The sequence below is a fragment of the Lichenostomus cassidix genome, chromosome 6 (genome assembly GCF_008360975.1).
Source record: "Lichenostomus cassidix isolate B80296 chromosome 6, HeHo_3.0, whole genome shotgun sequence".
NCBI lineage: Eukaryota > Metazoa > Chordata > Aves > Passeriformes > Meliphagidae > Lichenostomus > Lichenostomus cassidix.
This window is the reverse complement of record NC_139487.1, coordinates 20,812,065-20,830,657: the sequence shown is the minus strand read 5'-3', so window position 1 is coordinate 20,830,657 and position 18,593 is coordinate 20,812,065. Positions and strand designations below refer to the sequence as shown.

Here is an 18,593-nt window from a genome sequence, read left to right as displayed (position 1 = left end):
AGTGCTGTCCCTCAGAGACAGCTAGCTCATTTTCAGTAGTAACAGAGAAAGAATATGATGCCAAAGACTTTGAATCTCCTGTGGCTCTAGTCATAGTCCCATAGATATCCGTAGGGGAAATGACAGTGTGCAACCCCATTTTCCCTCTATCCTAGGAGGTAAATGAGACTTGTCTTCCCTTTATAGCTCTCCTCAGACACAATGTACCATTAGCTGGTCAAGAGCATTTTTATTCAGAAGTCATATTCGTAGCCTCTCACTGAAGTGTGATTCATAGGATTTGAGATAATAGGGGAAAGAAAGTTCATCTGAATCAACTTGTACACTCATACACATCAACTATTAGCAATGATGTAAAATTAAACACTATTTTTGCACACAGCTTATATCCTCTGAACCTACACCAAATTCTCTGACCAATCCTGTTAATTCAACACCACTCCTTTGAAATAACTCTTGATTTATACCAGCACAAGATTGGACTCAGAACTCTGTATATAGTTACAATTGTAAAAAGCGTAACAACATTGACTAATGCCTCATGAACATCTTCTATAGGCCAAATGTGTTTTGTTTACTTCATTGAAGGTGTGGAACACACTTAAATGTCATTATTTTCTATATTATCACTGCCAGTGCCAAGAGTTGAATCCCTACTTTATTTCTCATATTAAATAATTTTTATCACAAGTAAACAGAACACGTTGCTTAAAAGATGGAGAAGCAAGAGGCCAACAGAAAATACTAATTCTGCTACAGTTTGTTACTAATATAACATTTTAAAAATATATCTATGTGCATATATATATATGGAAAAACTGCCCTAAAGAACAAGCCACTGAATTTTTCTGGCATGTGTCACAATGTTTAAGGTTTAGAATGGCAATGAACTCTGTTGAAAAAGCCTTACAAGCACACACGAGTATTGCCATTTGCCCGCCAGGCACTGATTTCAGAGGCAGCTGAAACTGCGCCCACTGAACTGCCAGAAACGCACTGCTCCAGCTCACATGGCTGCTGCAGACATAAGGTAGTGTTCAGAGCTCCAGCCTCTCCTGGGACTTCTGTCCAGGGCTCAGACAGGGGTGGAGGACTCAGGAAAGGCAAAGGATGTGAAGTCATAGGCACCAAAATCAAGAAAAGGTTCTGCAGGTATTTCACTGATACAACACAATGACTGTGTGGGTCATCGTGTACTATAAAGAGCTCAGACCAAAATCAGTCCTGAAGACAGGAGACACGGGTTACAAATAAACAAAGCCCATGAATTGTATGATCCTGGGCTCTATGGAGAGCAAGCTCTACCACCGTGAGCTGAGCCACACCAGTGAGCACAGGATGACACAAAAACACATCTGGCCTTGGATATTTACAAATTTAAGTATCTCTCCTTGCACTGTAAATCCTACATGTATTGCTTTGGCCACTGTACATCTTATTTGATCCTCACAGGTCAAAAACCAAGCCAAACCCTTCCACCATTATTTTTTGAGCTGTATATGGGAATTGGAAATACAAACAAATCTATTTCTATCTGTAAATAGGTAGCCAAGACTTGTAGACACACACAGATGATGAGAGCTGCAATGTCAATGTCCAGGGTAAGGAATACATCACAAAGGTGTGTCTGGGTTACACCGGCACACATTCTGGCTCATGCACACTCCTCAGCCTTCTGAAATGTGGCTATGGTGACTGTGTAAAAATGAAACATCTTTCAGCTCAGAAATCAGACCCTGCGAGCACTCCACTTGCTGTTTGCACTGACCCACACACTGACAGGAAACATTTATGCTTGTACTCCACAGTATTCTACAGATCTATTTTAAACCACTGCATAGCTGGACCACCAAAACACTGTCCTATGGGACAATCTTCTGACAAGTATCAACCTATAAATCATGTCAAAGCAATTCCCACCCAAAAGCTTATCAGGGCATTGGCTAAAAAAAAAACAAAACAAAAAAAAAAAAAAAAGAGAGAGAAAAACACATTATAACTTGATTCTGAGTAGGACAAAAACTGTATTCTGCCTCACATTTTTCATACATTAAGCATATTGCCCTAGCGGGGTAAACACACCTGTCAAAACTTGCAAGCTTTCTTAGCTATACCTCGGTTTCAGAGTGGTGAACACAGAAATCACATCATTTAAATAAATGCCATGTTACATGACAGCTTTTTTTATGCTACATGGTAATCTGAGAAGCATGGGTTGACAGTGGAGGCAGAAATGGGCCCAAGGCACTTCTATTTCACTTGAGCATCAGTAAGACTGAAAAGAGAAGGAGTGAGCATTAGGTCACTACAGAGCAGCTCCGAAGGAAATTTTTCTTCTGGGAGAATTTATATTTAGTTTCATAAATAAAATCAGTCCATTGGAATGAGAGAGACAGCCTTCCCTAGATGTATTACTAAAAATAAGTTAATGTATATATCTATTTCTCCTTAACAAAAAAAAAAAAATTATTTGTTACTAGTTGAACACTGCTGAGGTAGCTATACCACAGAAATTCTACACCACTGTCTTTAAAAATTCAAATTACATTTAGAAATTTCAATTTTTAATCCTTCTAACTCAAAGCTCAACTCTAGAACTTTTACAGTTTTTTTTCCTCCTATTTGGTATTTTTAAGCTCCATGTTGCCTTTAATTAAGATCTCCATAGACTATTTATTTATTTTTGAAGACTAAAACATGCTTACTAAATGAATTTTATCAGACTTTAGCAGGTTTTAAATCTATGTAGAAGATGCCACTGCAGTGGAGGCCAAAATTTGTTCTAATGTGAATGAAAAAATATTCTGCTCTTAAAATGCCAGTTGAAACAGAGCAACTCTGCTGTTTTTCATGAAATTCTTTAAGGGTTATGCCAGTCTAAGATAAATATCTGGCCCAAAAGGAAGGAGTTTTTCCCTCCCTCCCTTTAGTCGCAGATCATTTCTTAGATAATTAAATACTCCAAACTATGATCTCTGTAGTACCATGTTACCAGTTTAAAAGTATTACCTAGCCATTAACATAAGCAGGATGGCAAATCTACCGCCTTTAAAAAATAACAGCATGCACATTTTGATGTAAATAATGCAACCCTGAATTTTTATAATTATTGACTACACAGTGGACTAAATGAGTTTTCATACAGTTACTGTATTATCAGTTTTGACAAGGAGTTTCTGGCAAGAGCTCTTGGATCATGTGTTTGTGTACAAAGTCCTTTAAAGCATGGCAGTCCCATATGTCCATCTGTAAAGGTAACCCAACAGGCTTTACAGGGCATGCACTGACATTTAATGTAAACCCCAATGCTGTAAAGTCAGGCTGCTCGACAAAACCAAAATAAGTAACCTAGCAGAAAAATAAATAATTTCCAGCCTCTCTCTCTGCAGAACCATGTCAAACTCCTATCATCACCTGTCACTCTTAGTTACTTTTCCTTACAGTATTATTTCTGTAGTATTAATTTGTGAACAATTCAAATTTAAGTTACTCCAAAATAATATACAAGATGCCACAATTATTTTTTTAGAAACAATAAAACATTTTAAAATTAATCAAACGTCAGTTGGCGCACACAGGTAAGTTCAACTCATGATCTTTTAAATGTAATGTGTGTTCTTGTATTGTCAAGATGACCACCAAGATATGTATTAGAAGAAAAAACAATTCCTGCACTGAAGAGTTTTCAATCTCAAAAGCAAGGTTGGTAAGCAAGTAAACAGATATGTGTAAGTAAAATATGGACACTCTGCTGATGTAGTTATGAAGAAAGGCAAGAAGCAGATATTGCTCTAAAAACCACAGAGATATGCAAGAAAAAATGCTGGTTAGTCTACAGAGTGAGATCATTTGAACTGCAACTCAAAAATGTGGAAAGAAACGGAAAACTCTTGTTATTTGTTCCTTTTAGATCCATTTCAATAGAAAACATATACTTAATGGCTATTTAGACAGTTTCTAAACTGTCAGTTCAGTTGTTTTTTTTCGCCATCTTTTCCTAGAGTAAATAAAACCAGATTAAAAAAAAAGACTTAAACACTTTTTAAGAAAAACATTCCTTTTTCTATGGAAATAAAATTAACACCTGTAACTCTCAACTTGCCAAATTTGTACTTTTAACCAAGCTTCTACTCATCTTTGTCTAATCACTCTTCTTTTTTTCCCTCATCCTTCTCCATCACCTGTTGATTCTTGCTGATTAAAGCAATGGCTGGGGTGTCTACTGGTAACCAGGAGGTTGATGGTAGCCAGTGGTCCTAGCACAATTTGGATTTTTATGCTAACTAAAACTTTGAAGGCTTCATTCTTTTTCCATATAAATACAAAGCTGATCTGGTCACTGCTACTCAGTGGCAACAGTTGGGAGCAGAAGGTGCCAGAAAGGAACAAAGCTGCTTGGGAGCAGACCAATGTTTGGAGCAGGATTTTCTCACAAATGCACCTGTCAAACTCAGCCTTTGAGCCTGTACTGGTTTATTCATCCACTGTCTTCTTTACTTTCTGTTTTTATTCTTAAATATATGTACATTTGCACATTGAGGATAAAACAGGAAGAGTGGTGCTCTCCTCCTGTAGCTCTAAGCTTTGATGAGCAGCCTCTGTTCCCTGCTAATCCAGGGGATTCATCAATGCTGCCATCTCCATGGAGAGGAGGGCTGTCCCTCCCCACCCATGGATCTGATTCCAGCAAAGGCTGTGCTTCAGCCCTAGCCTATCCCTAGAGCTTGGCTTGGCCTTAAGGAGCCAAACCTCGTTTCTGTTTGTTGTTAACTTCTAACATATTCTAATTTTTGTATTCATTTCCCTCAGCTATTTGAGATCACAGCTTCACATGCGCTCATCTTCTAGACCAGTGCAGTGTCTCCTGCAGAACTCAACACACAACTCATATCCAGTACAGACATCTAATATGCTTTACTTTGTCCCTCCAAACATCTGTTTTGACTGCACACACACAAGATCATTTTATGTTTTCTGTATGCTGCTTTTCACAACAAAACAACTGTGCCTTGATTTTTGAAATGTTTAAGCTATCTAGTTAAGCAGGAAACAAAAAACAACTCTTAGTTTTTTTTATATTTGGTTTCAGCCAAGTATAAAAATGTCAGTTCAAAAAGCAGATACTTATATTTCATGATATGTCAGAGATTAAAAGAAAATTGCATTTTTAGCACTCTACTAACTAAAGTGTTTTACTGCTCGCAAATGGATTTTCATATTTTATAGCAATTTACAGCAGACAATAGGTATTGTAATCTAATCCACCGCAATTGTGCAATTTTTGACCAAATTGCTGTTGATAAATAATGCAAGTATTAGGTTATTAAATTTTTTACAATTAGGTGACTAAGAAAGCTGTTTATTGCCTTCCGTTATACCCTCTGTTAATAAGATCGTTGTTGCAGATGTTCATGTATGCTGCATTGATGTTTAATGGTGCATGATGCTCTAGGTGGTTCCCATAACCTTGCTTTGTCTACTATGAGCTGACTCAATTGATATGATAATAGAGAAAAGAGGTCTGAAACAAGCTGGGCTGTACTGGCATAATTTGCATAACCTTTAAATTTGCCATCACTTGATAGCCAACTGCTCCTAAAAATTCTTATTCAGTTGTCAGCGACGACAATGTACTGTACAAACAGCATTCTGCAATTGGACAGGTGCGGAGGGAAGAGAGGGCATGCACAGTTTACTGCATTTATATTCTATCAGGAAATGTACTTATTATCAAATTTATAAAGCCAACAATTTGGAGTAGAATTCTGCAGTTCCATTTTTGATCAATTGCTATTAGACACAACGCATGGCCTGGCATCTTTTCAGGTTCACAGTACAATATCACAGTGTCACATTACAAGGGACATAAATATTTGGTTCCATAGACTCCTCTCTGATTTAGTTTTGACTGCTAATCACTGGGGCAGGCAGAAGAATCAGGATGGATTAGGAGGGCAATGGGGGGCACAGGGTAGCAGACTATAGCAAACAAAATCAGTGTATGCAGCCTCCCAAAGTTTAAATCTGGTTTCAGACTACTCTGTGCATTCTTTTTGAACAAACATTAGTATTATATAATTCAATAGGTATAGCCAAAACATAACAATATAAAAACAGTCCATGTTTGATCTATTCACTAAATCTGCTGTCTGTATATACTCTATGCCAGGTCTGCTTACTTTGCTGCCTTTATTCTTCTCAGTCACACAGAAAACAGCGATGGTGAAAGTAAGCCCACTTTCATTGAAATGGGATCAACTATATAAACATTATTTTTGTGGCATCCACAGGTTTTTATCTAACTGCCACTTCACGGTCTATAATACGCTCAGTTGTGTCAAGGCCAGGTCATTGGTATCAGACTGACATTCACAGCCTACTTTTCAGATATGGCATTGAAATAATTTCCACTTTGCATTATGTCTAAAACCTACTGTGGAAATCACTGAGCCAAACTGATCATAAAATCTCACAATTCCACTTTTAGACAATTAACCATTTCCAAGCACTCCAATTAACCTCTCACAAGCCCTCAATGTTCATTCTAGATGTTTTGTCATCTTACACAAAATAAATCCCAAGTCCCCAAAGTCAGGCAAAGCAGGACCCATTCAAATCTCCCTTTTGTCTGTTTTTTCCATGAGCCAGGATCTCAGCTCTGTCCCTCCTGGAGCTAAGGATTTGTCTTCCATTCAGTCATCTATTTCCCACAACTTTCATTGTCTGCAATTGGACGTTACAGCAGAGAAACTTCTAATCAAAGGGTCAGTTTCTGCAGTTAATTTTCATCCAGGGACACCATACATACCCACATTTTACTCTCCTTCCATTCTGCGCAATTATTCTATAGGGACTATTTGAGCAGGTGAAGATTAGAGGTTTGAAAACATAAGTTCCATTATTTATGGCAAAAGCATGACACAGACAGCTACAATTTAAACTTTTCTACAATGTTCATCCAGCTGTAATCACAAGATGGGAAATAAAATCACTAAATTAAAGATGATAGGCTATCAGAGTCTGTAGGGCACCTTCTGAGTACAGATTCTGCTGTTCAAACTCCTCTGTGATGATTTGTTATGAAGTGAACACTGCTGCCTAGTAAAAAACAGGCTAACACTGCCAAAATAATGGAAAAAAGATATCTCCTACAGAAGATTATCTGCCTAGGTGCCAGAGGTCAAAGGATGCAGCTCTTTGTGCCCCTCACTTGTACCACACAACAAAGAAGACACCTCCAGGTAACGTGTTATCAAATCTTTCAGTATCAAATCTCACACGAAGTTTGCTTTTTCCATAACCTCTAGGTAGACTACAAAAATTGAATCGCAGATTCTGGACAAGGTACAACACACAAAAAGACACATGGATCAGTATAATCCATTAATATTCATGAATGTTCTAAGTTCTCCATGACCATAATCAATATCCAATGAAGTTAATGAGATCTTTCCATTGATTTCAAAAGACACTGGGTTGAGCCTCAGAGACAATAACATCGCATTCTCTCAATCATTCCAGCTGGTAACACACGTTTTGATAATTCTCTTCTTCCCATCCAGAATTACAGGAATAAACAAAAGAGATGCTATTTTATTTCAAACTGGTTTTGTGAAATGAACAATATATGATTATAAAGGTCCATATGGAGCATTTAGTATCTTTAACTGAAGAGCAGTTAAGGCCCCAGTAGTTACCCATGTTGTTAATGCCAGTATGAGATCCATAAATACGACAACCATTATTTACTTAAGGAAACACAAAAAAAAGCCTGAGTGGGTCATCCTCCCAAAAGGCTGAGATTTTGTTTTAACTTTGGACCTTGGAAAGCACTGATTGAAACTCATATGTCTTCTAACACATGTAAGGCCATGCAATAGATTTATACATTGATAAGTAGAGTTTTAAGTTCAAACTGGCCTTGACCTTGGGCAGTATGACATTATCTGAAAACCATTAATGGTCTGAAACTAAAGGAAAAGCTCATTAATAAAAGCAAAACTGTACAAAGGTACAAAGGCAAAACAAAAAACCCACAACAACCCCCCCCCCCAAAAAAAAAAAAAAAAGAAAAAAAAAGGAAGTTTTATTAAAACTATTGATCTTGACCTAGGGCACTACAGACATTGATCTTCCCACATCTCCACAGGAAAAAAAAAAGTTAAGCCAACAAATTATTGATCTATTATGAAACCTGCTGAACAAGCCATACATTTAATTTCTTACAATGAAAAAAATAATCACACCAAATTAGGATACAGAGAAAATCTAATCTCAAAAAATCTTTAAAATTATTGGTAAAAAAACCCACTATCTGATTAATTTCATAAAGTAGCCATCCTGTTACTATGATTTGACCCTAAATGTTTGGAGGTGAGAAGTGTATGCACTGTAAACCTTTAAAGCACAGGTTCAGATTTCAACTCATTAAAGCATATGCTTTTAAGGACAAATGGCTAGTGTCCAATACTGAATATTGCAGGAACATTGAAGGAATGCATAGACAAGGACAATGGTGAACTTTAATCTTAAAGCAAAAATTTAATTAAAAGTGTCTAGGTTTCTTATATTCTAAAAAACAAAACACTATCATTTGGGATTTTCTCCACTTTTTTCAAAAACTCAGAAAGATATATTTAGTCTGACATAACACTGTAGGATGTAGAAACAGTTGTTGAAAAACTGAAAGTCACCACAGTTCCCTGTTTGGTGTACATGGAGAGGGGTAGGTGTCACTTTCAGAACATAGGGATGACCTTGACAAAGTTGCATCAATTACATGTATATGTGAAAAGCCCAATTTAAATTTGGAAAGTTGTTCCACTTCCAGTGTTTCCCGATCACTGATTCTGCTGTTTCACCATTCTTTTAGTGGAGCTTCACAACAAAATTGGTGGTTTTCAGCACATGAGATGTTAAAGAGATTGTTTCCCTTCTGATAGTATATCTGTGGCTTTGTCCTTTATTCTTTGCTCTTGGCTTTGCAGACATCATTCTACAGTATTAACAGCTAATATTGAAGCTGCTTCTATCCCAACTTTGGAGCTACAGTCTTCACTGCTAGATGAAAGTTCAAAACAAAACACCATGCTTTATGTCTCAAAGTGAGGCTCCACAGCAGCTTCAGCCAGTTTGCAGATATGGAGCCTCATCCTTGTCTCCTTCCATGGCAAATGCTGCATGCTCTCCTCCCATGCTGGCATCAGCACTTGTCTGGACACTGCAAGGAGCTGATCCAGAGCACTCAGCATCTCACCAGGCAGGTGCTGTCAGTCTGTGCAGACTGATGAACTGCCCCATGCGGGTGCAGAAGTGCTGGCAGGGTGGGGGGAAAAGTAGGGGATGGAATTGTATGTCCTAGGAGGAGACATCAACTTCTGATTTTTCTCTCAGTTTAAAACTGCCATGGACCCAAGTGTCAAAATCTTGTGCTCTAGGGACCACATAGCCACATAGAAAGTGTAAGCTGAACCCTCATTCCTTTCATGACTGCTCAGAAGAGTAGGGCTTGCCCTGGTAACCACAAGGTTTAACTACTACCATTCTCCTTCTCAAGATAAGTGGTAGGCAGTTCTGTTGCTTTATGATTTGAGCCAACAGATTAATAATGTACTGATGTAACATTTTTCTGAACAAATACCTCACAACTCACTCAGGTCACAAGTAAAATGATACCAGTTTTTAAGTATTACAGCCATTACAGGAGACACCAGAAATTTATGATAAATTAATTATGTGTGGGTGCTCTAACTGAGGAATAATATCAAAAGGAAAGCCTAATTTCTCAAAAAAAACCCCACTGCAGTGTACAGGTACATTCTTTCCAGAACAAGAATGTCTATTTGGGATTAAATGGCACCTGAATCAAAATCTTACTGTAAATTCATTCAATTTTGCTCTCCAGAGTCAAGCAAGACAGGCCTCAAGTGCTTTAAGAGGTGGCCTTACCAAAATCCCCCTGCTTAAATCCAGTTTCAATGTTAACTGGGTGTACCTGCTCTGGAGTACCATATCCTGGCTATGTACACCATTTCTGAGGGAGCTCCCCAGCGCAGCATGTGCCATCTTCTTGTGAGACATTTAGATTCATTTGGGATAGTAAAAACAAAAGTTGAGTGTGAAGAATGGCAAAAGTGCTCAAGATTAATGGGCTATAAAATTCTTTGTCAATCAATGTAAAAAAGGTGCCCATTTAAAAAACAATTCTAGCTTTAAATACACAATGATGGGCTCTAAACCACAAATTACTACACCATAAAGAAAATTTGAAGTTACAACAGATAATTCTACGAAAATGTCAGATCAATCATCAGTAGCAGCCAGAAAAGCAAGTAAACTGTTAGAAATTATTAAGAGAGGAATACAGAACAAAGAAAACAACAAAATTAAACCACTTTGTAGATTTCTCAGGAACGTGCAAGTTGAATGTTCTGATCCCCCAGTCACAAAGAGTAAGCAGACCTGAAAAAAGGTACAGTGAAGGGTGGCCCAGAGTGTCAGAATTATGGATCAAACACAGAACAAATAAACAAATACAAAAAGAGTCTGGAAAAAAGACCAGTGCAGGACAGATAAGCAAGAGTTCTGTAAAATCAAAAGTAAAAAGACATTGTACATGCAATGATCATGGACTGGCCGTCCAATACAAGCAGTTGGAGACAGCCAGGAATATTTTTAAGTGCCTGAATACAAACAAACAAGGGGATGTATTTTTTTACATAACACAGACTCTGTGACACTCATTATCACAAGACATTACGAATAATAAAATCCTATTTTGGCCTATTAAGCACAAAGACAACATCTCTAGTTCACAAATCCCAAAGCTACGTTTTGCTGGAGTGTAACACGGAACTATCACTCTAGATTTGCTCTGGTTTTATCCTCTTTTACAAGTACTCACAGCCATACACTGTTACAAACATCATGTTGGAGACAGAACTTTGGTCTGTCTCAGTCCTGCTTCTACTCTTTCACTCTATATTGCTACTCCAATATGATATAATAGCTACTACCTAAGCAGTAAGTACCTAATCCTTTATAGAATTACAGCATAAAAACAATTCCTAAATATCTGCATCTGAGAAACAAATACAGAAATTCTTCCATGTAAGAAGAAAAAGAGCTTAGTTCTAAGGAATAACTTAGTTCTAATGAATGTAAATTCATTGAAGAACCTGAAATTTGAGCTAGATTTGATAAGACACACAGTTTTGCCTTCAATATTCCTTACTACTAGTGATTATACACGAAAGGGGATTTCCCAGCTTCACTCTCAATTTCTGAGCTAAACTGCTGTATTAACACGGTAGATTTTAGAAAAGACACCCTTTTCCTTAATCAGTATGAAATTACTGAAACACACGTATGTGCCTATTTACACGTGCGCTTTCTTTGAGATGCAACAGTTGATACACTTCTAAGTCTAGACAAGATACCCATACCCAGGAATTTAGGTTTTAATAATGTATTTCAGCTGTCTACTAAAATGCCCAGTCTTCCACTCCTATGCAGCATAAAATCATGAATATTCTCAGTTATAAAAAGGCATGACCAGCTTTGCTATTCATTAATCCCTATCAACAAAGGTTAATTATTAATTTAGATTTTGTGGTTTTCTAAGACACAAATACACTTTTGATATGATTCTTTTGGGCTTTCTGGCTCACTTGTTCAACCATTAGGGGACTAAAATTCCCTTTTTTTCTCAATCCACTCTTGTTTTTAAAACTTTTCTTTCTATTTGTGAATATAAAGGGATAGGGAAGAGTGAAAGTGTGTAATCGTATGAAAAAGAGAGCACATGGTAATAAAACTCAACTACTATTTCCCTGGGTCCAAGGCACTATTCTGGTTTGTATAAATGCATAGGAAGCCTAATTGATAAAAATGGAACTAGTCAAGGTTTTCCTGTCTGGAAGGACAAGCATGAAAGTTGTAAGCAATGAAAAAAAACCCATCTTTTCTTGCTTCTTCAAGAAGAACACACTATACTCAGCAACTTACAGAAAGAGGAGCTGCAAATAGATCCACCATAAAATGTCAGAGTCAATAGTAATAAATACTTCTATGTTTTACAGATAGGCTTACAAGGTAACATGTTGTCCTGTGAATACAGCACAAGCTGACAAAGAAAACCTACTGACCTCTGATAAGAGTGAGTTGTATGCTTGGATATCAGCCCTCTTTACTCCCATCAAAGAGCATACACCATCATGCTACTATGATTTAAAATCTCCCATTTCCACAATTGTGATAACCCTTCTTAAACAAATGGTTTTTAAAAATCTCCTAAAATACTTGAGATTAAACATATCCTTACAAGGTAAAAGGAGTTTTGTAATTCATAAAACATACTATCAGTTGCCATTATTTTAATTTAGATTAGGTTTTATTTCTATTGAAACATAGCAACTTTTAATTTATGAAAATGTCTGCATATATTACCATAAGAATGGTTGTACTGGGTGACACCAACACCCATTTAACTTTTCCATTTCAGATAACATATAGAGGCAAATGCCTAGTATTTCTTCAGTATCAAAAGCTTGGTAGGCAGGCTCTAAAATCTGGTAACATTGCAAGTTCTATTGTAATTTGTAACTTAATATAGAACTTGTAGTTCTATATTAACTTGGCTACACTGCACAGGCGGTTTAATCTATGGACTAGATAAAACAACGATAACACATGGAAATCTACAAAACTATTTCTGCATGCACTACATGGTAGGTGCATCACTGTGCATTAATAAAGTTTTAGGACGAACCTCTCTTTCTACCACACTTGCCAGTACTGCTAATAGATTCCCTGAAATACTTCAAGTAATGTGTCCCAAAAATGAAGATTTAAGTGGTTTAAGTGGTAAGCCTGACCTGAGTTGGCTTTAATGCTTGAATTCTTAGAAAAAAACATTTTTACTGCCATATTCTAGCAAATGAGGTTATTACAAACATGCCCTTAAATAGAGGTGGTCCTGCAAACACTGGGGGAAAAAAGAATGGAAAATTCTATGTTCACCCCTGAACATGCCAGATTTCATCATTCATAACTTGAAAAATGCTGAAGTGATTTTCTTTAAATTTGGATTGTTTTTCTTTCCTCTAATAAAGCTATAAAACAAGCCAAGTTTAAAGTTTGTAGCTTCAGCTGTTCTTGAATTATGCAAATATTTCAATATAAAAGCATTTTCCATTGCTGAACTGATTTTGCTCAGACTTTCTGAAGATTTCCCTTTGGGCCAAGACCAGTCATAAAATGTATCTGGCTAAAAGCAATTTGTTTAAAACTGTTATGAGCAACTCTGTAAAAGGGATAGCTTTCACAGCATTTGGTATTGACAAACATTAGAACACACATATATATATGACATGTATGTTCCTGCCAGAGCATGGATGGCATGTGATTTTTGGTGCATTTCTTAAAAGCTCCAGCTGCTGAAACCAGGAGACTGCGTGTATTCATTAACTTCCCCTGCTCTCTCTGCTTATGTATTTCTTGTAGATCCATAAAAAAGTCTTGATTTGTGAAATGTATCCTATAAGCTTAGTCAAACCTCAAAACTCAATCAAATCCAGCATCTCAAGCCTGGTAAGGTAGATATGATGGAACATGGCCGTGGTAGTGGCACCAGAGTCTTCATGGCCAAGTAATTCCCAGGATGGATGAGGAGCATCCACACAAGAAATTAACCCAATACTGTTCCTCAAATAAATAGTTTCTGAGCAAGTCCATAAATACAATTTTCAGTTACCAGTCCCTTTCACAAAGCATAATCCTCTGTGCTGAAAAGTTTTGTCATAGGTGTCTCTCACAGGCTGTTTTTCCAAGAGAATTTTATCAAAATTCAGTCATTTTAGGGACCAACTATAGAGAAAATTACAATCTTTTTTGTCCGTGCTCAGTCTTAACCTCACTGAGAAGGTCCAACAGCTTCAAGATTTTCAGTAAGAAGATAAAATTGGACATCACTGAAAAATGGTTGCCCAGAGAGGTTGCAGATGTTCCCATCCCTGGAAACATTCAAGGTCAGGGAGGATAGGGCTTTGAGCAACTTGTTCTAGTTGAAGAAGTCCTTTCTCATTGGGGGCGTGTAGTACTAGATGACCTTTAAAGGTTCCTTCCAACTGAAACCATTCTATGATTCTGTGACATGGAGAGGAAAACCTCACACCTCAATCATTTGCTTGTGCTCAGTGGAGTCTTATTAGAAGGTGACAGTTAATTTAGGCAACACTTCATCTGCCACGGCTCCTGCATGCCAATCCTAAACACTCCCATCCTTTCCTCTAAAACACACTGATCACACTCAGCTTGAATTTGAGCTTGCCTCTTCCTTGCAATTATTCCTACTGACAGAGAACAGGAAGGAAGGGGAGAGAAAAGGGGCCTTGGGGCTGGAGTACTGTGACAGAGCAGATACGAACAGACAGCAGAAAGACCCAATGCGCTCCATGATAAAGACAGAGAAATTTTTCCTCTGAAAACACAAATAATTCTGACAGCCAAAGAAAGTGGACTGACAAATGGGAATGGCTTGGATTGAGACTGCTGACGCAGTTTTTGCTTCTCACGGTTTCCATGATCTGCTCCAGCTACATGGACCCCTAAGCTGTCAATCCATACCTGAGTGCCTACAGTCTGTGGTCTGTTTGAGGTGAGCCACCAGTGGTTTTGGTTGGCATTAAAACAACGTTGTATAAATTGCAGCAATTCATAAGATGACTAAACATCTTTGCAGTATGGCTAGGCTAGGTTTTCAGAGGAAGAGGGTTTTTAGCTGTCTCAGTCTAATCTCTGTCATCTGCAAGAACTATATTCTCCAAAATGTTTGGTCAATCTGTCCTTTTGGTAATAAGCTATGCCTTTCTGTCCTATGCTCTGTTCCTCAAATATCTGTTGATACTTCTATTTTCTGGAATATCCAGGAATCAAGAACTGTTGCCACAGTCCTCTCCCCATCTAATGACTAGCTCTATCTGACCTTCTTCATATCACACACACCTCCACCCTGCCCTAAAAGTCCATGTCAAATTTTCAGCACGTATCATTCTGTGCCCCTTCATGAACGGCCTGGCAATCTGCAAAAATCCCTTTTTGGAAGGAATCTTACTTCCTTCTCCTTCCAAACAGAACTGTATCCAAGTATGTCCCTTCATTATTTCCATAACCTCATCCTCATTTAATCTACACATAACTCTTCAAAGAGATGCACCTTCCTCTTGTAACCCAGCCCCACGGCTGCCTTGTCTTGGAATATCCTTACCAAAGCCTTAGGCAGAGCAAACAGAGCTCTGTTAAGGATGTTCTCACAGCCTCTGTGCTGCCTGTCTCATTTTGCCAAAGGAGGATGGGGGTGCCTATCTGGCTGTGCCTCTTCACAGAGTGCAGCCTCATCCAGGCCAGACACAGCTGGCCTTCCGGGTTGCCAGGGCACTGCTCCTCATATCCACCTTGCCATTGGCCAGGACCCCCAGCTCCCTTTGCACAGCACTTCTCTGCAGCCTCTCCTTCGCCAGTCTGTACACACAGCCAGGGCTGCCCCATCCCAGGTGCAGAATCCAGCACTTGCCCTTGTTAAACTTCATATGGTTGGTGATTGCCCATTTCTCTGACTTGTCAAGGTCTCTTTGCAATCTGTCGAGGTCTCTCTGCATAAGTATGTTGTTCAACATAAAAACATGTTGTTATTATTATTAACCTGAACAAAATATAAAGCAGAAGGCATGAACAAGCATACCCAAATCCATAGCTGACTTTGCAAATACTATTTTAATCTAGGCACAAGCTCTTTGAGACTTCACCATTTCCTCAGAAAGGTAAGATAAACAAGTACACACAGCCTGCTTTTTCAAAAACCGTACTCCCCCACATTAGAAAAAAGAAAATAATTTTATACTGGTAATTCCTAAATGTAGTAATTCTTTTCAAGATCATTTAGAAACTTTTATATTTTCCACTGCAGGTTTGAAACCTAGACCTAGTTAGTTCTGAAATAAATGTGTTAGCAGCACTCTGTGCCATTCTGAGTTATCATCATATGCTAAATTAAAGGGACACATTTTCCTTCTTTCATTATTATTTTAATGTGAGGAGGTGGGAAAAAGATGGTCCACACCAAAGGAGGGGAAAAGGGGGAAAACAATAACAAATTGGTATCTCTTTTGAGAATTGCCCCACAGGCCAAACATTTTTATGTTCTTAATCATTATTAAATGACTTAACATGACACACAGAGCCTGGCGAATGATTGCATCCTGACATGAGAACGAATTACAAATGAAATGAAAGATCAAGCTGTATTAGAGGACTGCCTCTGGGAAATGAAAATCTTTAATTCTCTTTTATTATTGACATTTATTTGGCTGCCATGAATAACAACATAGCAAAGAGATTCAGCTATGCTTGTGCACTGAATAGCTTATCCCACGGCTCAAAACTGCCTTAACATTTATCATGTTTGCTTTTGTAGCTGACACCATTGCATACAGACTCTATCCATCTCACATTTATCATGCATATAAAGTGCATTCTCTAATTTAAGTTCATTTGATAGCGAACAAACAGCTAAGATTAGCAAGTGTCAGTCCTCAAATAAGCTCCCGGTTGTAAAAATATCAAAGAAGGGATTAATGGATTTGTTAACAACTCCAGTTTGAAGAATAAAAAAAGTACTCAGTGAAAATTAAATAAGAGCACAGGAGGGTTACATATAAGATTTAGGTTTACTACATTATTACTAGCTCATGTATAGAAACATTTTTATACTGCTATTTTTCAGTCAATGTACGATACTCAAGTGGAGTGCCTCCACATGGGCCATTCACATTAGGCAGTAACTTTCCGGAAGGATCATTTCCATCATCGTTCAGTGAGATACACATACCCAGCTCCCAATGACTGCTTTCTATTTCCTTTAAAACAGTTTGTAGCTAACAAAATAGGGGAAGCAGCAAACTATTGGAGAAATCATTCAAACTGCTGCTAGGAATGATCTATATAGCAGTGACACACCTGCTTAGTGCCTAGCCCTGAAGCCACAGTCTGAAGCCAATTCTGATTTTGAGGCAAATATCGTATGAGTAAGCACCAGTCCCTCAGGTGCAAAGCTTCCTCTACTTCACTTGATTTCCAAAGGAGGAATTCAGCCCAGACTAATAACTTACCTTGTGAAGGAATGAACTACTAAAATGGCTCGCCACAGCACATGTTTTTAATAGCTTTATTTAGTCTAGAAGCCTAGGTGGACAGAATTAAAGAGACTGTCAAAAGGTAGGCAGTCATGTTTATAATGCTTAATCTGTGCGTCGTACATCATCAATTCAGACAGCAGAAACTACTTGTATCCCTGCTAGAACACCTTTTTCCCACGTACTCCTTTGAGAATTAAAGAGCAGACGGCTGAGAAAAGCTAAAGTGAGACTTTCTGCTCAAAGCAAAAAAGCCTGGAAATTCACTTAGTACAGGATTTCACTTCCTCCTCTTCACAAATGTTTAAATATACTACACTGTTGCACAGCTGTTCTCAGCAGGCACAGTGTATTCTTGTTTGCAGCAAAGATGGCTACACAGATAAAATCTCAAGTCATAAAAACCTGAGTAAAACCAACTGGATCAATATTTTAGATGTATGTTATAAAAATGTTCATAACTAAATTCTCAGGCATTCTTGTGAAATAATAATGTCCTAAATCCAGACTCTTGAAACAACTAAAGGCACGAAAGATGAGAAACATGGAGTAACATCAAAAGGCAAATGCTCTGGTTACCATTTAAGAGTTAAAATTTGTAAAACCACAACTTGTGATTGACTAGTTGGAATATTTGCTGCGAGTGAAAATGGAGATTTGAAAAATATACCTGTAGCCAATATAGTGTCATCTTTGCCCTGGGTAAAGACTACGATTCGCTGCCTTTTAGTGTTCACCTTCGGCAGGGCTTGTGTCTTCCGGGCTATCTCTTTAATGTCTTCAGTCTGTTAACAGAGAGAAGGAAAATTCTTGTTACAGCATACTGGAATGGTGGAACTTTATTAGCAGATCAAAGATTTATTTTCTTACAGCGAGGTATAAAACAGACTTTACTGTCAGTAGAGGAAGATTTTTAAAATGAGGAATACTTCATTCTCTAAAGGGTTTATAGAGTACTAGGAGACCATTGTTTTTAATCTTGATAATGATAGTTCAGCTACTCCAACCACTGCAAAACTAATAAAGGAATTACAGAGCATTTCTTAATGAGCAATTAGTGAGTTTCTTTGCTGCTGACTGGATTCTAACCATATCTATTATAAAATTAAAAATAAAATTGGTTAAGAGAATACTTTGGATAAACTCTGAGCCCGATTTTCATCCAATTTAGCCAGGTTTTATCCTACTATAATACCTGTGTCTTCAGCAGGATTACAAATACTTTCTTCAACTTCCCTACAGTAGCTGGTCCAATCAAGCAAACTGTACACTGTAGCACCTGAGAGGGTGTGCAGCCCAGGTCCCACTAGCTGGTTGCATAATTGAGATGCAGGGAAGCAAAGGGCAAAAAGTATATTCAGTGGGGCACAGAACATCACCAATTTTCTGAGGTAAGGCTAAGCT

At 37.9% G+C, this 18,593-nt stretch overlaps 1 protein-coding gene across 2 annotated transcripts in view; it reads right to left on the bottom strand.

Annotated features, from left to right (window-relative positions):
- ADK (adenosine kinase) overlaps positions 1-18,593 on the bottom strand; it is a 274,728-nt gene that overhangs the window by 23,551 nt on the left and 232,584 nt on the right. For both annotated transcript variants that reach the window (XM_085065580.1, XM_085065581.1), the window contains one exon: positions 17,860-17,974. In XM_085065580.1, coding sequence (XP_084921706.1) covers positions 17,860-17,974 — 115 coding nt within the window. The remainder of the gene's footprint in view (positions 1-17,859; positions 17,975-18,593) is intronic.